This window comes from Notolepis coatsorum, assembly GCF_963971535.1.
Source record: "Notolepis coatsorum genome assembly, chromosome: 19".
NCBI lineage: Eukaryota > Metazoa > Chordata > Actinopteri > Aulopiformes > Paralepididae > Notolepis > Notolepis coatsorum.
In genome coordinates, this window is record NC_140183.1 from 45,664,331 (window position 1) to 45,691,233 (window position 26,903).

Here is a 26,903-nt window from a genome sequence, read left to right on the forward strand (position 1 = left end):
CTTCACCTGCTCACTGGTACTGGAGAGTGACTTCACCTGCTCACTGGTACTGGAGAGTGAATTCACCTACTGGTAATGGAGGGTGACTTCACCTACTGGTACTGGAGGGTGACATCACCTGCTCACTGGTACTGGAGAGTGACTTCACATTTTCGATTTTTCTCCCATCCCAATTTTTCGTATCATCCAATTCAACCCTCCCGTCTCGAACGCTGTTTCATGCCTCCCACAAGCCGGCTGCAATGTGGACTAAGTCATACATAGCACAAGTCCCCTCCGGTACTTGAGGTAACAGCAGTCGCATCTTTCCACCTGCGCGGCTCGATCTTTCAGCGCCAGGGGTCTGGGCTTTGGAGGGGCCCCGACCCCGTCGCTTCCTGATTCTACTGCACCAACCGACCTGTAGGAGTCGCTGTCCACAACGCCCGATCCCCACCCATCAGTTTCCCTCCCCCTAATACTGCCAATGTGTATTAGTGCGGACGACCAGCTAAACTGAAAGCAATGTGGAGCGCTGGGCTCGAACAGGGAGGCGTACCTGTTCGAGCCCAGTCTCCAGTATTCGTGGTGAGCGCCTTGCCCACTGCACCACGTAGCCGCCCTTCACATGGGATCTTTAAACTGTGACAAGGTAGAGCATGGAGTCTTGGGAGTGTCTTCAGGGGTAGAAGGGGGTTTTCATGCCTGTAGCAGCTGTCCCACCAGGGCGGGGTTACGGTCCCGGATCAGAGCCGATGTGATCTCAGCCACCCTGCCCACTGACCTCTCCCAAAAGTCAGCTTCCTGAGAGAGAGAGAGAGAGAGAGAGAGAGAGAGAGAGAGAGAGAGAGAGAGAGAGAGAGAGAGAGAGAGAGAGAGAGAGAGAGAATAAAAAAGGGGTAATATAAAACAATACAAAACAAAAAATGCAGACCAACTCAGCTTGCATCACTCACACTCTCAGACACCCTGACCCCCCAATATCCTTGAACAACCTGGGAAACACACACACACCTTGTAATCCCCACAATTACATGGTACCAGAGGTACCATCAACAAACAATAAGAGTTTCCCATGGAGACTTCGCCATGTGGACTTAAATCGCAGTAGGCAAATAAAGTCAGATTGGGCCTTTTAATCAAGTCATACAACATGTTTATGTGTCCGTCTGTAACGTTTAGGACACTGGCAGGGCCAGCCAGTTAGCATTCGTTAGCAATACTAATGCACTCAATGGGGAACCAAAGGATTGCTCTCAACAGGTAACTGCAGTAGGGGCAGGAATTAGACATTAGACAGACCTTTGACCTTTGAAGCTGCACAATGTAGGTTTGGGAGAGACATTTAAAACTCAGACAAGTGGAAAAGGTATATTTTCATAACTTAAGACACACTGGTCCCTGGACATGTTTTGAAGCTAGAAAGCTACCCGAAAGGTTACCGTTTCACTACTGCTGTTGTTGGCAGGGCTCACATAGTTGTTTACAAACATATTTACCATTCAAAGAATTACCTTCTAAGCTTACGTTTGGGTTCACTGCGACTCCAAATGATTGTTTTGATTTATGACAACAGTTTAGTATAGTTAGTATAGTAAATATAATTTAGTAAACTAATCGCATGCAAATGCAAACAAACTTCTCTCCCTAAGCGGTACAGGTGATTTGATTGAAAGTTTGATTGACTTTCACAACAAACGCTTCGGTGAAAGGCAGCCGACGAAGGGGCTTCCAATTTCTCAAAAAGGACACTACTGGCATACAACCTTGTTGGACACCGAAGCTGGCTATAAACAGGAGGTTTCTGAGGAGGATCGCTCAGTGGAAAAACAGCCCTTCTCACGTGCTCCCTGATGTTGAAACACCTTCACCATGTACAAGGCAGTGGCATGGAAAGACAAACACAACAAACCTGTCTGATTTGAGCTAAATTACATTTTGGTTGAAAATAATCACAATTCTGTCGTGACTTGCATGTTATTGATAGCTCATTATACAATGGCATGCACATTTCTTGATTCTGATTGGCTGAAAAAGTCAAGTTAGACGTTATTTCGTATAACACACTCCACGTGACCCCAGATCCCTCCCACAACCAAATAACTTTTTTTTTCTGTCTGAATGAATCCGCCATAGATAGACAAATGGAAGTATGAATAGCCTTTGACGAATCCTCCAAAAAACTGTCAACTGGAATATGTTAGTTTGTTACATATTATGTTGGATTATGTAATTGGTTTGTCATGACCCATTGTGAAACAAAACAATTGGCAGTGTTAGGGGTGGGAAAGCCGGTAGGTGGGTCCTGGTCGTTGTAAACAGCGACTCCTACAGTTCGGTCGGGGCGCCTGCTCAGCAAGGATAGGATCTGGAGGATCTGAAGACTCTGGCAGGAGCACTCATTCAAGGGTACTACGACTATGCTTGCACCTCATGGTACCAAAGCACCTCAAAGGCACTAAAAACCAAATTACAAACATCTCAAAACAAACTAGTCAGACTACTGCTTGACCTGACTCCTAGAACCCACCTCACCCCTGCACACTTTGCCAACCTAGGATGGCTTAGAGTAGACGACAGAGTACAGCAACTTGCAATGGGCCTGGTCTACAAGATACACTACACGACCAAGGTACCCATGTACATGTCAAAATACTTCCCAAAGGTCAGTGAATACCACGATCACAACACCAGAGGGAGCTCCACAAATCATGTAAAACCCAGATTCGGCTCAAACAAGGGACTAAACACGTTTCGCAATTATGCCACAACAATGTGGAACGCCCTACCCAAAGCTGTAAAGGAATGTGAATCACTACCCACCTTCAAAAGCACTCTCAAAGAACACCTACGGGAGACTGCAATTCAAAACTGGCCCCTACAAATGTCCTAACCCAGTTGTACAATAAAGACCAAGCATGGCTTTGTCAGTATTCCAATGTACAGCCCCACCCAACCCCACCCCACCTACCCAACCTCCTCCAATGTACAGTTTCTATGTCAAATGTATGTCAGTATTCCAATGTACAGTGTCCCCCCCCCCCCACCTCCAATGTACAGCCCCACCCCACCTACCCAACCTCCCCCAATGCACAGTTTCTATGTCAAATGTATATACACTCTTTTTCTGGATTTTTTTAGTATCACAAACAGTACTGTATTTGAAAATCTGGTATGTCATAAATGTATAGATGTAGCAGTACTGTCTATCTGTATGTCGTGTGTGTCATATGATGAATTGAAAATGGGGGACCCTGATGGAAACAAAACGAAAGTCTTTCTCAGGTCTGCATCCTCTTAACAATTGTATGTATTGAGCTGTACTGTACTGTACCCATTCTGCAATCTGTTAATAAACTTTTCAATCAATCAATCAATCAATCAATCAATCTAAGGGGGGTAGTGTGATCCTTCCATACGTTACACCCTCTCAGTGAGAGTCCGCGCTGCCAGGTGAAAAGAAGCGGTTGATTGGCTACACGTGTGTCGGAGGAAGCATGTGATAGCCTCCACTCTCCCAGACCGACTGTGGGGGGTAGGTGCGCAGCGACCAGGAAGGGGATTGGGAATTGGCATAACGACTGACATTGGGATGGGAGAAAAACGGAGGAAAAAGGAGGGGGGAAAGATCAATAAAAAAACAAAAAAAAATGCCGTAGATCTTTTTTTCTTTTGTCAGACCATTGGATTTGAATGATTGATTGATTGATTGATTGATTGAAAATTGTATTAACAGATTGCAGAATGGGTACAATACAGTACGGCTCAATACACACAATTGTTAAGGGGATGCAGACCAGAGAAAGACTTTCCCCCATTTTCAATTCATCATAACATGACATACAGATAGACAGTACTGCTACATCTATACATTTATGACATATCATATTTACAAATACAGTACTGTTTGTGATACAAAAATAGTCTAAAAAAGAGAGTATATACATTTGACGAAGAAACTTTACATTGGAGGTTGGGTAGGTGGGGTGGGGGGGAGGGGTTGGGTAGGCGGGTGGGGGGGGGTAACTGTACATTGGATTATCGACGAAACCTTACTTGGTCCCAAGAAGAGGGTCTTGTGTATTATTGGGTTAGGCCATTTACAGGGGCCAGTTTCGAATTGCAGTCTCCCGTAGGTGCTCTTTGAGAGTGGTTTTGAAAGTGGGTAGTGATTCACATTTCTTTAAAGCTGTGGGTAGGGCGTTCCCCATTGATGTGGCATAATTGCGAAACGTGTTTAGTCCCTTGTTTGAGCCGAATCTGGTTTAACATGGTTTGTGGAGCTCCCTCTGGTGTCTACTAGTCACTATTGGATCTACTTTCTCTGTGGATGGTTTTGTGAATAAATCTCCATTATGCTTCAATTACTGTGTGTTTATTGTATAGCAATAAGGTTGGGTGAATTGGGACATTGTATAAAAGCATTACATCACTTGAAGTTGTGTGTTATACTCATTAGATCACGCCTAGGGGGGTCTAACGACCCTGCGCTGCGCGTCGGGCCTAACAACCACCCCTAGGCGTGATCTAATGAGTATAACACACTCCTGCGCGTGATGTAATGCTTAATTCAATTGGCAGACCGAAGCAATTTTCAGAAGACAGGGGTGGGCAAGACCACCTTTCTCATAGCACTTACGGCACAAGATCAAGCAACCTCATCAAACTAAACATCCCAATATCCAAGACCACCTTTGGCAGAAACTCCTTTCACTTTGCAGCAGCTTATGACTGGAATGCTATTCAAGACACCCTTAAACATACAGCTCTTACTTCACTGACTGCATTCAAGAATATACTCGCTCTTAGTAGATCCCTCCTGCCCTTGCTGATACCCCAGTTTCACACTTGCATACACCCTCTCACACACAACATACAAGCACTCATTCATCTTCATACTCGCACCTAGACACGCATTTGTACATGCATGTGTTTATTTGTTTATGTGTATGATTCCTAACTGTTTTTATTTTATTATTAATATATAATCTTTTTTTCTTTTTTTTTTGTATTCTTGTTGGGGCCTCTTGGACCAGATCGACATTGTAAATAAGAAACCTGTTCTTAATGTTTTATCTGGCTAAATAAAGGTAATAATAGTGGAACAACGTAGATCAATTAAAGCACTTTTTCCTAATGTGTGTGTTGCTGAACTACAGGTCATCTGTTGAGCTCGTAAGCCAAAAAGGAGCCAGCCTTCTTTGCAGTTTACCGCGCATGATATTACACAGATCTACGCAAAACCACACGTAGAGACGAAAGGAGACCATGCACTTTTTTTCATTTGCGGTGTCCCCCCCCCCCCCTGGCTTTTAAAAGCTAACTCCACTGTTGTGGTTGTGGTTGTTTTGCTTTCCTGGGTCCTCTCTGTGCCGTATCTCTTTTCTCCATTTTTTCTCTCCCTAGACTGCCTGCATAATACTCTTTTAATGGTTTTTACTCCCCCTAACTCCATTCTTTCAGCTACAGTGACTCCCTGCTTTGGTTTAGTAGTTCTTGATGAGGCTTGAGTACGACCTGCCTTCTATCTTTCAAAGGCTCTGCAGTTAAAGGACCTACGGCTGCTGACTAGGGTTTTAACTGTGGTTCATATATTTATGATTTCTGCTCTACCTGTTTTTTTTTCTTCCATAATGGAGCCCAGATTCTATTAAAGCTTTTGAAGTCGCAACATGCATGAAGGAGATTAAAAAAATAATTTTCATGAAAGACCTCTTGTATTATTAGGAATATCTGGAAAAGATTGTGTCCTGTTAAGCATAACTTCAGTTCTGCGTTTCACGTACGCTACCAATCTCTACTTGTGTGTGTCAGCACTTGAGTGAGTTCCTAACAGGAGTGGATGTGATGGTATTGTCCAGCCAGAAGGCCAACATAATGCTCAGACACCGACACTCTCCTGGGGTCTTCTAACCCGACTCCGTCAGCCAGATCCTAACAGATACGTTGGGGACGGTACGTGACGAGGTGTGAGAGTGGCGAGCATGGAATCGGGCCTAACCGTGGTTAATGTGAGCTCGAGAGCCGGGGTACAGAACTCCCGGTGCTCTCGTCTCTAATCAGAACCAGCGGAGAGGGAGTCGGATGACACGGATTTTCCACGCCGAAGCGAGCGGAGGGGAGACGAGGGGAACTTGCTGGAGGACAGATCAGCAGCTCTGGCCTCTTAGTGATTAAAGCAACACGGGTCTGAGGAAAGAAAGAAAAAAAACGTCATGATGGAATCAAAATATGATCGCTTTGAACAGGATCCAGAGGGCGTGCCGTGTCAGCATTTCCTGTTCTTTCTTAATATGCTTTTAGAATTACAATTGGCCAGAGTTGAGAAATAGAAAAAAACTTTCTTGTTTTCCTTTAAGATATACCCAAGTCATTGTTCTCCGACTTAATTACTGGTACGGTGCAATGACGAGATGAGCCAATACATCTGTGAGCAGTCACCAGAATAATGGCACATCCCCTATTACAGGAATCGGTCATAGGTTCTTAAGAAATTGCAATTTGTGGGAGCTTTTACCAAGAAATCAAAGCACTGCGGAAAATGTGATTGCATCTTTTCATTGTTTGCACCATAACCGAGCGATTTGATCAAGGCATTCCTTTGTTATCTAAAAGCAATCAGTCCTTCACATGGAAAGTATTGAGATGTTACATGTGTTTGGAGGCAGACCCGGCCCAGGCCTTTATAGGGCACTAACGATTCGGGGGGGGGGGGGGGGGGGGGGGGGGCACCGCCTCGGTGCCGCCAATGCTACTGTCCATGCTTGACCGTTCACACACTTCTCTCTTGTGCGCTCCGATAGGAACTTAAACTCTGGTAAGAGTAAGGGAGGAGGCACCTGCGTCTTCATCAATCAAAAGTGGTGCTCACAATTCACTACGAGAATCTGTCTGTAACCCTGACATTGAACTGGTATGCTTAAGCCTCCGACCCTTTTATCTCCCCCGAGAATTCGGGAACATTTTATTATGTACAGTTTATATTCCACCCAGTGGTAATGCTGCTAAAGCAGCCAGTGCTATCGCGGACTGTGTACACAGACAATTGAAACGTACTCCTGAAGCACCTTGCTTTATTGCTGGAGATTTTAATCATTGTAAACTTGAGGCTGTGCTGCCTGGATTCAAGCAATATGTAAACTGTAACACACGAGGTAAACAAATTCTGGACAAATGCTATGGCAATATTAACGAAGCCTATACTGCCAAGGCTAAACACCCACTAGGCAATTCTGACCACAATGTTGTCCACTTAATTCCCACATATAAATCTCTGCTCAAGAGTAGCAAGCCACAAGTAAAAACGGTCCATGTTTGGAACGAAGACAGCATTGACACCCTAAGAGGCTGTTTTTCCTGTACCAACTGGGACCTCTTTCATGACCTGGACGCCTGAATACTTTTACCAACGGATTTCCAGTTCCGCGTTCGCGTTCTGCGCTCTGATTGGCCACTGGCGTTTCTGGTCGCGCCAATCGTGTGACGCCGTTTCTTTCACCGGTTAAGCTTAGGCACTCTTTCGAAGTTGGTTAAGGTTAGAGTTTTTCTTAGAGCAGGGCGATAGAACACCAGCCCTGATTCCATACTCTAACCTTAACCAACTTCGAAAGAGTCGCCTAAGCTTAACCAGTGATAAACTAGGCGTTAGGTAGTTTGCTGCTGTTCGAGGCGGAAATGGCCGCGTCACGGGATTGGGCGCACATGTCACATGACCAGAAACGTCAGTGGCCAATCAGATCGCACCAGAAACGTTAGTGGCCAATCAGATCGCAGAACTGGAAATCCGTTGGTAAAAGAATAGACGCGACCTGGACCTCGAAGAGGCCACTGATACTATTACAGATTATATAAAATTCTGCAGGGATAATGTGTTACCCCAGAAATCAATAACTATGTACCCAAACAATAAATCTTATATTTCAAAGGAAATTAAAGAGTGCATAGTTAAGAAGAGAATTGCATTCAGAAACAAGGATCTTGTGGCCATGAGGAATATCCAGAAAGAATTGAATCAGAAATTAAGGGGGGCCAGGAGGAAAGAAAGAGAAATTTGAATCCCATTGCTCTTCTATGAACACAAACAAATGTTGGGACTCTATGAAGTTTATGACAAATATGGCCCCAGCTAAAAGGTCTCTCAGTGTTCTAAATGAGGGCGAGAAGGCCAACGAACTTAATAACTTTTATGCCAGGTTTGAGACTGCCGACTTCTCACAGGAGCAAGTAACGGCTCTCCAGGCACTACCTGCATTAGAAGAACAAATTATAATTGATCCACGTGTGGTTCAGAGACTGTTCTCCAACATCTGCCTTGGGAAGGCCTCTGAACCGGATGGCATCTCTGGCCGCATGCTGAAGTCATGCAGTGAGGAGCTGGCAGACGCCTGGTGCCCAATCTACCAGAAGTCTCTGGACTCTCACACTGTTCCGTCCACCTGGAAAGACTCTATTATTATTCCTGTTCCTAAGAAAGCTAGCTGCAAGGAAAATAATGACTTTCGACCAGTTGCTTTGACCTCAGTGGATATGAAGTGTTTAGAGAAAATAATTATCAATCTAGTGAAAACTGATGTCAGCTGTTCTTTGGATCTGTTTCAGTTTGCTTATAGGTGTAATACAGGTACTGATGATGCGGCCTCAGCCTTGGTTCATTTTATATCTAAGCACTTAGAGGATCCTAACTCTTATGTATGACTTTTATTTGTAGATTTTAGTTCAGCTTTTAATACGATACAGCCGCACCTTTTAATTGAGAAGCTGAATGAGCTTAATGTCCACCCTCTCATTATAAAATGGTATAATTCCTTTTTAACTAACCGTACACAGCGGGTCAGTGTTAACGGCACTCTTTCAGAATCTAGAACCCTGAGCACTGGAGCTCCCCAGGGTATAGTAAGTTCACCTGTGCTTTTTACCTTATATACAAACGAGTGCAGAAGCATCTATCCCAACAACCGCTTCATAAAATGTTCTGATGACAATGCCATTTTAGCTCTAATTAAGAATGACAGTGACCTAGGTGACTATTATTCGGAAATCCAGAGGTTTGTAAACTGGTGCGACAATAACTGTCTGGTTTTAAATGTTAAGAAGACTGATGAGATGGTGTTTGATCCCAGAGGTGTTGGGGACCACACCATTCTGAGTCCATCTCGCAGGTCTCTTCATATAAATATCTTGGGATTTTTGTCGATAACACACTAACCTGGAACACCCATGTAGATATCCTGTGTAGCAGACTACAACAACGACTGCACTTTCTACGTTGCCTTAGAGTGCATGGTGTAGATCAAAAATGTATGTTACTTTTCTACCAATCTGTATTAGAGAGTCTCATCAGATATCGTATTACAGCTTGGTTTGGTAACCTGTCTGTACAATTAAAGTCCAAACTGGTCCGTCTGATGCAGACTGCATGGAAGATCATAGGGGTGAAAGGTCATCCATCCCTAGGGTTGGGCACCGAGAACCGGTTCTAATAGGAACCGGTTCCTAACTTCGATTCCATTTCGATTCTTAAAAAATATATATATATATATTTTTTTTTACTTTGTTAATTAATACCCTAGTTACAGTACAGCAACCAAATTAAACTGTATCAAGTCAACTGACAATGTGAATAGTATGAACAAATTTAAGATTTTTCAAAAAAAAAATCAAAAATCTCCTGCGAAATAAGCTGTGACCTGTTTTGACCTGCACCTCAAAGAATCGGAATCGAGAATCGTTTAGAACAGGAATCGAAATGGAGAATCGGAACCGGAATCGTTCAAATCCAAACGATGCCCAACCCTATCCATCCCTGCAGTCTATTTTTGAACAGGCTACTCTAAGGCAAGCCAATAGAATAGTCTCGGACCCCTCCCATGTCTTACATGCCGAGTATGAGCTACTGCCCTCTGGGAGGAGGTTTAGAGTTCCACGCTCAGACTAAATAGGTTTAAAAACTCCTTTATTCCGATCTCAGTTAAACTTTTAAATAGTGCCAGATAAAGGGCAACTATCGAATAACTGACATTTGGTTGTTATATTATCGATATTCGATAACCGATATTTTGTTTTTTTGGGTATACTATTATATTATATTATACTAGTATATTTGGGTATACTATTCTAATGTGGTGTTGCCAGACATCCTGCTGTGCAGGTACTTTACTGTATCTTTTATATTGTGTATCTCCTCTGTTTGGAGTCAGTTGTGTTGTGTCATGTCTGTATGTATGTGTCTGAGGCTGTAGTGGGTGTAAACCCAAGACAAATTTCCCAGCTGATGGGACAATAATAAAGTGACTCTTGACCTACAGCTCCAGAGCTATGTACTGCCTTCTGTATTTTTTGCGTTGTGTGTTGACAATCTGACCTTGAAACAGTTATACATATAAAGGTCTATCTTAAATGCAGGCTTCAAATTCCACCACAAGACATGAGAACATGGCACCAATTACACAGACTTTAAACAGTGAAGCTTTAAACAGGAGAAGTCGGCAACACAACATGTGTACTTACAGTACATGTAGACTAGGCTATGCACCAGAACATGTGTACTGAACATCATGGTGGGTGCATACATACATAGGCCTACAGACACTGAACAGCAGGGCAGGTGCCTAGGCCTACAGACACTGAACTTCATGGCAGGTGCCTAGGCCTACAGACACTGAACTTCATGGCGGGTGCGTAGGCCTACTGACACTGAACTTCATGGCAGGTGCCTAGGTCTACAGACACTGAACTTCATGGCAGATGCGTAGGCCTACTGACACTGAACTTCATGGCGGGTGCGTAGGCCTACTGACACTGAACTTCATGGCGGGTGCGTAGGCCTACTGACACTGAACTTCATGGCGGGTGCGTAGGCCTACTGACACTGAACTTCATGGCGGGTGCATAGGCCTACAGGCACTGAACAGCTTTGGTAAGTAGATATACATAATGCATTAACACTTTCCGTGCCATGGGTCCGGTGCCCCGGAACCCCGTTGTGTGCCACCACCCACTTCAATGATAGAGCTCTCATATTTGCGAACGCATAAACTATATCTTAAATTATGGCTGATCAGCACACACACACACACATAGGGCCCACGTTGATATATCTGTGAAAAAAGCTCTGATTATCCCAAGACTGGTAAAAATAGATTCCTTACCTCAGATCAGATGTTCTTCAAAAAGATTATTCCAATTCCTGATCGCCATTCCAAATATCGATCGCGTTTATTGATCCAACGCTGGGTGGTCGAAACACCGATTCCACGCTGTTCTGATGGTCCACAATGAATCCGATCGGCTCGAGTTACATGCCTGAGAAGTAAAATGTGGAAGCAGGATTCCCCCCCCCCCCGCCATGAGTTTCATTCAATCCAATCCAAAGGGGTGCAGTACCACAGGGAGAGACGATAGGGGGCGGTATTTTCCCAATGGAGCTCAGAGAGTTTGCAGTGGTAACGGGAGGCTAGATTGATGAAATATGAATGGAAATCGCGAATAAAATCTCATCGGCTGGCACTCAACGGTTGGCATGAACTAACGAGAAATCTTGTCGCTGGCACTCAAAGTGTTAAGAGTGCTGTGATGCAAAACGAACAAGAAAACCCAAACAAGTCCGGTGTCCATAGGAGTGTGCAGCCCAGAGACTTCATGGGCTTTATAGGCCCGACTACAGGTGTATTCAATTAACCAAAAAGGAGAATGCCGGGCGGCTAAGTGGCGCAGTGGGCAAGGCGCTCGCCACTAACGCAGGAGATGCTGGTATCGAGCCCAGCTCTCGCCGTTGCTACCGGCTTGGCTGGTCGTTCATACTAATACAATTGGCAGTATTAGAGGGTGGGAAAGCCGGTGGGTGGGGATTGGACGTTGTGGGCAGCGACTCCTACAGGTCGGTTGGTGCGCCTGTACAGCAGAATCAGGAAGTATCGGGGGCAGCGTGAGCCTCCCACGCGTTACTCCTCGCCACTGAGAGATCGCGCTGTTCAGGTGAAAAGATGCGACAGCTGCCTCCTCGTGTACCGGAGGGGACACATGATGCTAGGCTTGGTCCTCACTGCAGCCGACCAGTGGGAGGCATAGTCTAGCAACGTTCGAGACAGGGGAGGGGAGAAAATTGGCGAGGCGAAATTTGGATGGGAGAAAAATAGAAAATAAGGAGAAAAAGTGGATACAAAAAATAATAAATAAAAGGAGAATGCGACCCAAACCTTAGAGCAATCTCCACTCTCTCTGAAACCTCCCACAGCTTGTAATATTTTTTTTTAAAGAAAACAGAGTTATGGACAGCATAATAAAGTTTCATCTCATCCCAGTGGACAACCTCAGAAGATTACAGACCTCTCTAGCACATAAAGAAGTTTATTAATGTAAAAATCCCTTTCTTCAGTTTGTGTATATCCAGCTCCTTATGCTGTCTGAAAACGTTGATAGGACAACAATTTCAACAGTTTTGCATAAAAAGGGGTGGAACAGTTCACAGAAATCACAGTTCGGTTCATATCACGGTTTTGGGGGTCACGGTTTTCAGTTCGGTACAGTTCAAATAGTATTTGGTAAAAAATAAGTTTTGCTTCAATACATTAGCTGAAAGCATAAGGAACGTCTATTATCAGTCATTTTTAATTGGCTCTCATAAGGTGGTCTGAAGAACTTTCTTCTCTCATTTCGGTGTAATCAAAGAGTTGTGAGCAGTCCGGTAACTTTGCACTGGAGGTCCATCCCTCTGTGTAGCCTATAGTAGACGTGTTGGATGACAAGGCATGTTTTGTGGTGTTTAAACTTAGTTAGTACCCTTCCAACAAACCTGCATGCAACGTATATCATGCCAGTAAGGGTACCTTGTGTATACTGCACCTGTGTATACGATTAACTTTTAATCTTATGTATATTCAGATTATAATTCTTTATTGCCCATATTTATTATAACATACTATAACTGATAGGGCATAGACCCTCATCTGCACCTTTTATTACACTGTTTACTTAATTAGTTAATTATATTGCTTACACCGTTTATTCTTTTTCGAATGAATTTTTTATATTCAGATCTAATTCTATTGCCTATATTTATGTCTTTCTACTATTACCATGCCCATACCTCCCCTCCACCCTCCCCCATGCTGCTACAGTATGACACCAGAATTTCCCAGAGGGGATGCATAAAGGAATATCTTATCTCATCTTATCCTTGAACTTGTGCATCAGATCTGGCTCAATAGAAGCTGTTCAGGCTTGTCATGGTCATCTTCAGGGAATCCATATGGTGTATGTGCTCCCATTTTCAATCCAGTCTTACTTAACTTACTGCACTTATGCCACATGCATCGGTCAAGCTATCACCGGCACTGCTAGCGTTAGCACCAGTAGGCTGCATTCCATCTTCATCTACATGGATTACCACGGCAGTGGCAGATTGAGCAGAGGCCAATCCACTGGCATTGTCATCCGGAGTAGATTTGGAAATGATGAGCGATTTTACTGGTGCACACTGCACCATAGCACTTTATGGCACCTATTCTCTCTTTTAAATCAGTGAATCAAATTAATTTTATTGAACTAAATCAGTTTTATTGAATTAGACTAGGTTTTTATTGAATGGATTCGTTTTTTATTGAATGATTCGTTTTTACTGGATTTTTATTTAATCAGTTTGTATATCTATCATGAGGATCAGTATTTATTTTAGTATCTATTCTAGTTATTTAGTATTTAATGGCTATAACCAAGACCTGAGTACTGTATTTCGTGCTTCCATGTCACATGGAAAAATTACAATAAACATGACTTTGACTTTTAGCAGTACTGCTACTAGCCATGTTGCTGTGATTACAGCAGTAGCATCTAGCTACATTGTGCAGTCAACAGGCCGCACATCCAAGGTTACCACAATGACTTAGGGGCAAATGTAATAATAGTTAAAATCGCTATAATCCTTAAAAGTGGAAAAGTTAAAACAAAACGTCAAGCGCTCTGGGGGCCACAGGGGATGTAAGCAAGCTCTTAGTTGGCTTATGCGTCGAGCCAGCCCTGTAGAGGCATCTGAGGCTATGGGGGGAATGATAAATGTAACGGGATGATCGATCGTTAGTCGATTACCACCCAAGTGCATTGATGAGGACCATGGGAAAGTCAGGGGAACAGTAGTGGTTTGTCTAGTTGGAGACAGCCACAGCCATCAAACCATTGCGAATGACTGAGCAAACACACAATAAAGCACATACACGCAAAATTTAAAAAGGCTAAACGCAATCAGAGATCATAGAGGAGGATCAAAGTTGTAAGTCTGTCTAAACCCTAAAGAACTAGATATTTCCACTTATTATCGCCTTTAAAATATGAATCATACTTCATAAAACAACATTACTGAATCAAGTAGTTGCTTGCTCCCTGGAAAATGAAATGATTTGAAGTCTTTATTAATGCAGCTTTAACGAGACACGACTGTCACTCAAAGCTTTCAGATGTGAGACAAACTTTTGCATCCGAACCTTCCTCTCCCCTGCTGGCTTACAACCGGAGGGAACCCCCTTAGTATCTCCAGCTGACCTACGAGTGTGCCTTATATAATTCTTATGCTACAGGTGGTATTAATTATCCCCTTCGTAATATGCTCATGGACTTACGCTCTTGACCTATTCATGCACATTCTTCGCCTTACAAGCGCGACTCTAATTCTCAATATTGTAATCTAATATTGCTGCTCTTCTAATAAATATTCCAAACAGGACTTTCTTTGTTAAGCCGTGTTATTGTGTGGGTGTTCATCACATATACCTGTGTACTGTATGGCCAGTAATTAAAGTACATAACTCAGTAGTGGTTTAATGATACCATACTCTCAATACAGTCAGGGAATTGTACCCCTCAGTTACAATTGGTCCTTCGAGCCGGAGCGTATCAGTGTAATATTTAATATAATATTAATATTAACCATGGCCAGCGGTGAACACTCCACAAACGGCTCTCCTAAGCTAGAACGCCCGCAGCGCAGACGGAAGCCACCTCCTTACCTAGAGGACTACGCTGCCAGTCTACTACCTAGCTTTATACAGACGTTAAAGGCGGATAAAATAAATAAAGCGGATAGCCAAAGCATGTCAAACCCTACCGACCAGGCGACCCTGCCAGTAGAGACCCCAGTGGGTTCTAACGAAACTGACCAAGCCCACGGGGGGGACCAGGGGGGACATGACATGACTATACCCCCAGACAACGTCAACGGGACGGTCCCCGGAGAGCTCCAGGATAAAGAAAGCGCTCCAGGGACAGAACCCGACCCACTACCAGAAGAGAAGCGCGCCCAGGAGACGGACCTCGAGGCGCGCCCAGAGAACAGATCTCCAACGAGCACTGCCAGAAGCCGATCACCTCCGTCAGTGTCTTCCCCCAGCGAAGCGGACAAGATGCTGGCGCAGGCATTCATCGCCACCCTGGCAGCCTCCACAGAACGCGATCGACTTCAAGCGCAACAACTAAGTGAGTGCGAACATTCTACCATGGAAAGAGAACGCCTCCAGGCTCAACAGACGAGCGAGCGCAAACACGCTGCAATCGAGCGAGAGCGCTTCCAGGCGCAACAAAGGAGTGAAGACGACCGCATAAGACTGGAGACCAGACGCCTTCAGACGGAAGAGAACATTGAAAGAGGCCGCGCCGATGCACAGCGCGCCGCCGCCAATGCACAGCGCGACGCCGCCTATGCCAGCGCCAATGCACAGCGCGACGCCGCCCATGCCAGCGCCAATGCACAGCGCGACGCCGCCAATGCCCAGCGCGAAGCAGTGCGCGACGCCGCCCATGCCCAGCGCGAGGCAGAGCGCGACCGGCTGCAGGCGCAGATGATGGAACAATTGATTGCCATGGCGACACATTTACATTTACATTTAGTCATTTAGCTGACGCTTTTATCCAAAGCGACTTACAAGTTCTGTACGACAAGCCATCAGGAAGGGCACAACTCTATCAGCTGAGTAACAATGTTCATCAAAGTGTTGAGTGCTACAGTGTAGGTTAGTTTATTAGGACAAGTGCATGACAGTATGGTTAGTTAGGGTTAGGGTTTTTTTTTTTTTAATTCAGATAATGGTTGAAGAAGTGCGTCTTTAGTCGACGGCGAAAGATTGGACGTGTTTCGGCTGTCCTAACTGGGGTGGGTAGTTCATTCCACCATTGTGGGGCAAGGACTGAGAATAGGCGACTTCTCTTTGATGACCCTCCCGGAGCTTGGATAGGAGTAGGTCTGAGGCGGCCAGAAGATGCAGAGCGTAGGGGTCTTGAGGGTGTGTAGTTAGAGACCATTGACCGGAGGTAGGCGGGAGCAGTTCCCTTTGCCGCACGGTATGCTAGGTCGAGGGCCTTGAAGCGGATTCGTGCAGCAATGGGGAGCCAGTGCAGGTCCCTAAGAAGTGGGGTGACATGGGCCGACTTCGGACACCCCCTCTCTCCGCACGGAGCTCCCGGAGATCATCACGACACGGGTCTAGGGCACATTCCCCTACCCGACCAAGCGACCCGGGACCCCGCCAACAGGAGGATCCTGTCCACGTCTCCGGACCCCCTCCCCGGCCGGTCCATACGAGACCCAGCAACCGGGAAGAACCGGCCTACGTCGCCGAGAGACTGACCAGAAGACTCCAGGACCTAGCAGAGGAAGAGGAAGAGGAGGAATGTCAAGCCGACCAGCAGCAACGTACTCTGGACCAGGAGGCCCAGTACAGCCCAGACGTCAGCCCCGAGTCACTGCATTACAGACCCCCGACTCAACTCAAGGGTGAGTTTGACGCACCGCCAGCCCCGAGGAACAGCACCTGGGTACCCGGGCTTTGGTACCCACCAAGTACCAGCCCACGACAACACGTACGGGGAGACTCGCCCAGGAGGCCTCTCCCCCAACGCTCACCGATGTGCCAGCCATCCATGGCATCGTACCTTGGCACACCGACGTTCCCGGATTTTACACACGAGGACAGAGCACAGTACACGGAACTACGGATGTGCTTAGAGACTATGATGTCCGACGTCCCCGATGAGACGTACAAATATGCTATCCTCCTCAAGCACCTGAAGGTGCCCAGAGCGCATAATATAGCGCTGGCATATTCCAACTCAAGTACCCCATACACCGCGGCTCTAGTAGCCCTCGACCAGCGTTATGGACGCATATGGGACTATGTGATACAGGAAATAAGAGATATCGACCGCCTCCCCCCAGCCAGAGACAACAGAGCATTGGATGACCTCTCTATCAAGGTACAGTCCCTGGTAGGGATGCTGGGGTCCCAAAAGGAAAAAGGGATATATGAACTGTACGCTAACTCTAATGTAGAAAGGATATTAGAGAAGCTCCCTCCCGCCCGACAAGAGCGTTTTCGGCGGCAGAGAGACCACCGCGACCCCAACGGCCCAGAGGCATCCCTCCTAGACTTATCTGACTTCCTCGCGAGAGAAGTCAGCAGCCTACGACTGGACACGTTCGTGTGGAGTGGACCAAGCCCAAGACCAGGACCTCGGGGATCAAATGATAACCGCCGGTCGGTGACCGTTATGCACCAAGCCGAATCAGTACCGCAGCACAAGAACCACAACACCCCCTCGACAAAAGAGGAGTGGAAGATTGAATGCCAGTACTGTGAAGGGGAACATCGGCTGTATCAATGCGACCCTTTCAAGAAGCTGACCACGGACGAGGTGAGTCAGTGGATCAAAGACCACCGCCGCTGCTTCCGCTGCGCGCGCAGCCATATGGCAGCTGAGTGCCGTTTGAAGAAGAAGTGCAGCAGGTGCGGCGGCGCCCACTTGGAGGTCCTGCATGACATCAACAGGCGTCCGCCAGGACAACAAAGTGGGCCCGTCACGGTAATGTACCAGGCCGAGGCGGTGGCACCAGTACCGAAGATCCACCAGACCGCCCCCTGGTGTCCCGACTGCTACAGCAGACACTGGGAGTCACGGTGCTACTCGGACGACCGCGAGTCGGCACCACCCCAGAAGATCCAAGGCAACCCACCAACAGGAGTGCTCCATATAGACCAGCATAGCGGGACCCCCCGAGTGCTCATCAAAGTGGTCAGAGTGCTCCTGAGCTACGAGGACAAGGTCCTGGACACGTACGCCGTCCTAGACGATGGGTCTGAAAAGACTCTCCTCCTCGCTTCCGCTGCAGCCCAGTTGGGCCTGCGGGGTGCCAAAGGAACAATGACAATACGTACCACCAGAAGAGACCAGAAGACCATAAAGGGTGAAAACGTCTCCTTCAAGATAGCAGCGGTGGACCAGCCCGAGAAGCAGTATAGTATCACTAACGTCTTCACCAGCCACGACATAGGCCTGTCACAGTACACCTACCCCATCCCACAGCTGATGGCAAAGTACGTGCACCTACGCAGACTACCTATACCGCTTATCGACGGCGCCACACCGACCCTGCTCATCGGCTCCGACCACGCGGACCTCATTCTCCCAATTGAGGCGGCCCACATCGGACCCAAAGGATGCCCAGTCGCGGTTCAGACCCGACTGGGGTGGACGCTCCAGGGCCCCCTCTACGGACTTGACAGTCAACCCACGTCTACACGCTGCCTACACACAAAGGTGAGCGACACCGGCCTCTCTCTCGTACAGCCCGTTGAGAGGCTATTGACATTAGGCGAGAGGCCTGTGAGAGAACCGTGGGCACAAGAGGGAGTTCCGAACTCCACCCCCCTCAGCTGCGCTCCAGACGTAGCTGACCTCGAACCCAGCACCCCAAGCGACTCCTTGATGGGGCGGCCGGAACCGGCCCCTCCTCAGACGGGGTACCGACCAAACAAGAGAAACAGACGGAGGAGGTGGAGGCACAGCCAAGCACAGATCAAAGCAGTCTCAGGCCCGCTTCCTCCTAACCCCCCTACCATCCCTTCCAGCCCGTCAGAAGCGGGTCAAGGACGGGGACAACTTAAAAGTGGACACAGTCGTCGTGATCATAGACCGGTCACTACCCCGAGCTGCGTGGCCGGCCGGCCGCGTAAGCAAAGTGATCACTGGTGCCGACGGAAAGGTCAGAGCGGCAGAAGTGCTCGTCCAGGGATGGACATACACCCGACCCGTGGCGAGGCTGATAGAGGTGCCAAGGCTCCCTGACCCCCTTGATGACCCACTGACTTTGTGAATTGCCCTACTCCTCACAACGGACATTGAGTAGTGGACAAGACGGTTAATCTGTCTCTGCTTATCTAATTAGGTGCGGACTAATTAGGAGGCGGCTGTTGCAAAGGGTCAGATTAAACCGAATATATATATTTATTGCTTGAGATCCCATGTATAATATTTGTATATCGTTTGATATCCCTTGTATATTCTTTGTACATATACACGGAATATCCCTTTACCTAGGTACAGGCCAGACCATAATATTCGTTCTCCTATTGGACAGCGACCCCCTAGGCGCCAACGGCCATACCCCCAATGTCTAGTTCAAAGCCACCGCTAAGACATGTCTCAACATGCCCAGGTTTCCGCAGTAATACTTGACAGAACTGAGGTTGGCACTAGATTATTCACCTTACGTATAAATACGGCGCAGGTGGAAACAGCAGCAGTCCGTTCATTACTAGTAAAGCCTTCACCACGGGTCAACGACCAAGTGAAGTGAGCAACCTTGCGTCTAAATAGAGCACTTAGAACCGCGTGCGAATAGGATAGTAAAAGTGTCAGAGCTTAGTGAAATAACGTCAAGTTCGACCTAGTTAAATGTGAAGTACCGTGCACAGGAGAATCTACACCGGCAAATGCAGAGCCTTTTCCGGCTGGATTATATTGCTTTTGGTATGTGGCTGCTGGAGCAGAGAACCGTCTCCCCGCTGCTGTGTGGGATCTACCCGTGAGGAGCATCACTCGAGCCCGTCTCTAGGAAGAGGCTGGCTGGCTTTCATCCATGCTGTCACGCATACTTGGATTATAGCTGCTGCTTTTGTCTGCCGATCGAGGGGAGTATATGTACCGCCTCCCGTAGCTGGAGCTTATTGATTCCTCGTTGATCCAGACTTTTGCATCCGAACCTTCCTCTCCCCTGCTGGCTTACAACCGGAGGGAACCCCCTTAGTATCTCCAGCTGACCTACGAGTGTGCCTTATATAATTCTTATGCTACAGGTGGTATTAATTATCCCCTTCGTAATATGCTCATGGACTTACGCTCTTGACCTATTCATGCACATTCTTCGCCTTACAAGCGCGACTCTAATTCTCAATATTGTAATCTAATATTGCTGCTCTTCTAATAAATATTCCAAACAGGACTTTCTTTGTTAAGCCGTGTTATTGTGTGGGTGTTCATCACATATACCTGTGTACTGTATGGCCAGTAATTAAAGTACATAACTCAGTAGTGGTTTAATGATACCATACTCTCAATACAGTCAGGGAATTGTAGCCCTCAGTTACACTTGGCAACACTATCGATATAATATCAGCATGCAAAATATTGCTGTATTGATTCCCCCCCCACCCCTAATGGGCACAAACATCATCTTATACATCTTTAAATATTGGTTGTAGATGATAATGCTATTCAAATCACAGTCTCTAAACAAAGATTACTAATGTAACAAACAATTCTTTGGATTTTGGAGGCAACCGAGTTTTTCTTTTTTTATTACTACATTTTATTACTTTGAGTATTTCAAGGGATTACTTGAAAGCAGGTGATGGGTAATCAGTAGCAGATTGCATAGTTTTAAAAGTAACCTTTCCAATCCTGCTCAGAGGGAGCCACATTTGGCTCCAACATGTGGATGATCTTGACAGACACGCCGGGTACCTCTCCTGACCTTGGCTCAACCACTGAGCTTCTCTGCCTTTGGCAGTCTCCACTTTCCACTGACGACCATCCAGGAGGCATGAAACTAATGGAGACTCTGGATCATTGTTATGGGCACGCAAACATGTGGACACACGCGCGCACGCGTGCATAGACATACAGAAAAGATACACAATTTTACACATACAAACGCACGCTGTATCATGCATAAAGACACACATAAGCACTTGAAAATACAGACGTGTGCTTTCAATGCGTTTATCCCACTCTCTCACATACACACACAGTGTAACGCATGCACGCAGTCACACACACACACACAAACCTGACATACATATACACCTGCATTCTCATACACCCACACCCCCACACACACGTAAAGATCAGGGGAATGTGATCCTAGAGAGATTTCCATGTCTGTCCTCCAGGGCTGACTGAGGGGCTTTTCCACTGTACATCAGAGAACAACGTGTAAAAACGTACTTATTAAACACGTTTCCAACGTGGTCCTCGCTGGTGGACAAAACAAGATGACAAGATGGCCAGACATTTTACAGTTACTACACAAAAAGTGGAACATACTGTATACAGTAGGTGTGAGTGTGTGTGCGTGTATGACAGGTGTACGTATAGTAGAGTTGTGTATTAAAAGAGTGCATGTTATGATTATTTGTCATACAGGTGAGTATGTGTACTGTATGTGTGTGTGAGTACACGTCTACCAGAGATGTACCCTGACCTGGCCGGTTACCGTCAGTAGTGTGATAGTAAAGGGTTAACCTTCTGTAGTGTGGCAGTGAAGGGGTTAACATTCTGTGTATTGTCGCAGTGAAAGGGTTAACCGTTTTGGTAGTGTGGCAGTGAAAGGGTTCAGATTTAAGAATTTTTAAGACGTTGATAGTCAGAGGGAGACACTTCCATAATAATATACCTGTATAATAGAAAGAGCTCCGCAGTGCTATTCACTGTAGCTACTGTGCAAGAGCGTACACCGGCTCTCGTAGTGTGCTCATTAGACGCAAGGGAACATCTCATATCTTCATAACGATTAGCGACCACAAATCTGCACTTACAGGATTTTGCCGGCCAAAAGTATCATTTGTTCACATTAGTAGTGGAAGGACTGTCACTAGTGATGTAGAGAGCGTGACACGTTACCTTCTGAAACGGAACACTCTTTCCACCGCCAGCAGGGCCTCTGCTACATCCATTAAAGACACGTCCAATAGACTCTATGCCATGTATGGCACTGATATGGTTTCTCTTGATAGATTTCACATTTAAAATACAGAATCTGTCAGCAAGCGACGTATCAACTGCTATCGAGGGGGGGAAATACCGCTGAATAGAAGTCATGTACAGGGGGTTCCTGCCCCCCTTAGGCTAAACTGTGGTCCCAGAGAAAATGGTGATTTTAGGAAACTAGTTTGAAACAGGCCAATTGCTTGGCTCCCAGTATGGCTGCTGCCAGTGTTGTTGGGGGAGCGTGGCCATTCAAAGCACGTGCCCGTTCGGAACAGGCTAATTGCTTGGCCCCCTGCAAGTGCCGTTTGCAGCATTCTCGAAAACCGCTCATCTGATCGACTTCACACTCGACACTGCACTCTCCTGGGTCCTCGGCAATACACCCACCAAATGAAAGGTTTGTTGTTATAGCACCACCATTTGGCCAAATGGCACCAAATTCGACACTCTGCAATACACCAGCCAAGTGTGAAGGGATGACCGGTTCTCAAGATGTGCAAAGAACAGACGGGCACTATAGGTTGAACATCTGACATTTCCAATTTCCGCAAAAGGCACATACAATTAACAATACGATGCGTCGACCGTGAATATGCAAATCGATGAAATTTCATAGTCGATGATGTCGACATGGTAGACGAATCGTGACAGCCCTATACGGAGCACTAGTGGTCTGTATCCGTTACCACCAGATGCGTGAGTTATGAGTTATTGCAGGAAGCTGGAAGCATGGATAATACGCTTAACGTTACCGTGATTTGTTGGACAGTTGCATCTAAAACATAAAAACAGTGGTTGTGTTTGTGCATTTAAAAAAAATTACTTTGCTTAGCGTTCATATACTATTGATACAGACATGCCGTTCCATGAGCGGAGAGACCTGCTGCAGACAAGAGTAGAGGGAATGTAATTATTACAAATGGTAACTGACTTCACTGACAATATGCATTAAGCATCGGGTATATTGCTGTGCATTGTTATGTCTGCAGAGCAAGACATAATAAAATCGGTAGCGTGTGTGTGTGACAATATCTCATTGCTGCTATTTAACCTCTTAAGCCTGGAGCCCTATTTTCTGAAAATCCGCCTAAAATACTTACCTAAGTAAATGGAAGATTGCTCCACTTCTACAAGGTCCATTTGCATGTTCTTGGTATCTATGGACCTCAGTGAATGTATTCCCAGTGTCAGAAATATTGTGTCTATTACTAGGCTTGCTTAAATTGTGATGAAACAAAGGAGAATATGAATTATGATTTTTCTTTGCATCTTTGACAGTGAATAACACCATGCTAAAAATGACCAGACATTGAGATCACGTGTACAAAAAATCTAAGGAAATGAATAAAGGGAAGATGATTAAATAGAAGGTCTTGTAGATACAGTACTGAATTCTGCCATCCGGACCCATGCAATTTGAAATATTATTATAGAATATAGACTATGAGGCCTATAAATGACCTTATTATAGCCAACTTGCACATCTATGGATCGGGCCAAATCTACTCTTTCCAATAGCAGAGTTAAATTTGGATTTAGTATCACCAGGCGTGCATGAAGAACCGAGAATGAAATCTACTGTAAATACAGTCAGCTTTTAATTTTTGCGACAGGTCCGCCATTTTGAATCCGTTTGCAACACGGATTGTTGCTAAATGTTCACAAAAGGTAGACACACTAACTGCGCTCCAATCTATGCCAATAACGTTCAGTTTTGTGATATAGTATCGCGAGAAATAAAAAACATTCATACACAAGTCATTTGCTTGCTTGAGGCTAGAATTTCAGCGCTCATTGAGAGCTCTGGATGCCCTGTGCTCATATGACTACAAATCATCATCATTCAGCGATTAAAAATAGCAGACCTCCGCGGAAATATTATCACATTTCAAAAACTAAAATCTCACTAATAACACTTTAACCTATTGGTAAACAAATGTATTGCTGAAAATATACACTATGACTGCTGTTGTGACATGGTTAGGATGTTTACTCTTGGATACATAAAAAAAAATTCAACATTATGTACAGTCTAGACAGATTGATTTATGATGTGATGTCATTTTGGGACCGGTACCGGACCCGTCGGGTGGAAGAGGTTAAGATGCGTTTTAAAACGGATTTCCATAAACAATCACTCCAGCACTACTGGAGTATTTCATGCGAGTACTCTATCTGGGAAAACATTACTCATGCAACTCCCTACTACTGTAGGTAGGCTTACTGCCTGGTGGAGAACTGGAGATCTCTGCACTCTACTCAGTGCAATCTTCTAGTTGTCATTTGTGATGTCACAAGGGGGGCACAAGCAATCAATTCGCTTTAATTAATCAATTAGATGTGCTTTTATGGAACCAGGAACACTGCCTACCTAATCTACTGCCCCAGTTTGTATAGGTATTTTACTCTTGGATGTGCGGTAGCCAGGCAGGGAAGGATATACTGTAATTAATAAAACATTTGGTGTGTTGCTACATCCACCAATGTTTAATACAAGGGAAGAAAGATGTGCTGGAAAAGAAATACTTTGATGGCCACTAGAAAAAAAAATAGGTACACATCAGGTAACTTAGAATGAGCAGAAGTTGGGGAGGAAAGAGGAGAGAAAGAGAAAAAAGAAAAAAAGAGGGAAGAGGGGGAGGTGACAAAAAAAAGACTCAATACTTTGATTTAAACTCATTTCAAATTTTAAACCAATTTCTTTGCAAAAAACATAAAACATAAACACTGATTCAAAGAGATTATATAACACTTTTGAAAATATACATAATATGTCCCCTTTAATAGAAGAAACAATATAAAAAAAACGAGTTATATTATATCATAAGAAAGTGAAAAGAAATATGGTCCCAATCACTGCCATGTGCCTGCACACATACACACACACGATCATGCAACTTCCACACTGTCTTGTTATTCCAAATGGCAACCACAAGTTTACAGAATGGAACTTCAATCATTAGGCTCTATTTTTTCGAACTATTTAAAGGGAGGATTTTGACAGGCTGTAAGGCATCACGTCTTGTCTTTGAAATACAAAGGAGGAGGGGAGGAGCGCATCAGGAGACCACACAATAAGCAATCCTCAGACTCAACTACTCTTAAATGCCACAGATGCAATCAACCTTTCCATCTCCGAGACGTGTGTACCAGGCCCAGCGCCACACATGAAGGGACCCGCTTTGAAGCTCTGGGGATTCGGGCAATTAGGAGTTTTAACAGTGACAATTTGCACGCCTCCGTTATTCTCCCTGAGATCCAGAGCCCCGAGGACTGCCGCTACTGAGGGCTTCCACTTCTGTTCCCTTCATGACGTGCCAAGGGCGCTGGGTCCTAAGTGAAAAACAGCTCATGGAAAAGCTTGGCGTGGCACCCTGAGTGGAGAGCCCTGGAAAGAGCTGTTAGCATCACACCAGCTACCATAACCAAAGTGGCCAAGGACGTTTGAAAGCTTTATCACCTCCACTCGTCATCCAAATGGTTTATTATCACCATATTTTATCCCTCCGATGACTGGTCGGGACACAGGGTCTGTTATCAATACTGGTTGTGTGGTGATGATGATGATGACGGTTGTAGCGTTAGCCACTTGAGGGCAGTATCATAACTAGCATGACGGCTATGCAGCTTTACTCTTGAGAGAGCACATACCACCACCAAAAAAACAACTGGCTCGTTACTTTTACTCATTCTCTCACAAGAGGTGAAGTAATTTATCTGAAAAAAGAAAGAAAAACTCTCCCCAAATGACCTGTGCATTGGAGTTCCACCGACACAATAGACCAGAACAACAGCTAGTGCTTTGGTTGGAGAGGGGGTAGTGTTACAGGGCTTCTGACAGCCCATCGCTGGGTGGGTATTGTGGCTCTGCCGCCCTCTCCCTCCCTCCCTATAGTGTCTCACTGAAGACAGGCAGTAGCTAGGGGCTAAACTGAGAGGAGAAAGGGGGATAGAAGGTCCAATTACTGGCCCGGGCCAACGACCCGATTAGAGCCCCCCCATACCTAACACCGCCGGGGTCTGTAGGAACCTTGTCCTAACCACCAAGTGTGCTACGGCTTGGGTCACGGCTAAAGCAAGAGCGGGGGGGGGTATTAAAATTAAGTGAGAGTTCCCCAAAAAGTTACTGTTTTAACACTGTTGTTACTGCGACATTCCCTGGCTCTTCCAGAAGACACATCTCCAGGGGAAATACTTTTTATTCACTTGCACCGAGGCCATTCAGTGCCAGTTGCCTGAATGTCTGTATTTTAGATATACTTGTCGTTCCCGGTGCGCCTCACTTCATTTCAAAGGGATTGTACTGTAGGAAAAATTAATAAGCCTCCTAGCGTTCGCTCTCCCACCCCTGACTTCTGTTTTTCGTGTGGCTGTTGAGAAAGTCTCACAGACTTTCCAGGCATGGAAAGAAAACATAAAAGAAAGCACACACTTTTGTACCGATAACTGTATTTCAAACCCCGTTGACACAACAACCGGTGCCGCACACAAGATCCGGTCATGGTCGGCTGAGTAAACTCTTTCAACGCGACTTTCCAAAATATCCTGTCGGCAGACTGCCGTCGGGGGCAACAAGGCGGTTTGTTAGTCGAGTGTGATGTGATTTTCTTCGTCTTGCCCCGTCTCTTCAGGGAACACAAACCCTAGAAAGAACAGAGTGTGTTCCCAGCAAAGAAAATAGAAAGGGGGGGGGGCTGTATTTCCACTGGAGCCTTTCAGTGTGAATGCAGAGTTATTTCAACAAGCTCTGGTGAGTGATGACTCTGTTTAATTTTTACCCACCGACAGACATCTCTCAAAACAGTAACCATAACAATGGATCTTTAGCTATGAAGGCATGGGGGGGCTTTACACAGTGTGACATACTAAAAGCCACGTGCAGTGGGAGCCCTGACCCT

At 45.7% G+C, this 26,903-nt stretch overlaps 1 protein-coding gene across 1 annotated transcript in view; it reads right to left on the bottom strand.

Annotated features, from left to right (window-relative positions):
• Window positions 1–467: 467 nt before the first annotated feature.
• The window catches only part of crppa (CDP-L-ribitol pyrophosphorylase A), a 149,296-nt gene continuing 122,860 nt past the window's right edge, over window positions 468–26,903 (bottom strand). Inside the window, exon 10 of the mRNA XM_084336385.1 lies at window positions 468–783. Coding sequence (XP_084192511.1) covers window positions 679–783 — 105 coding nt within the window. The 3' untranslated portion in view covers window positions 468–678. The remainder of the gene's footprint in view (window positions 784–26,903) is intronic.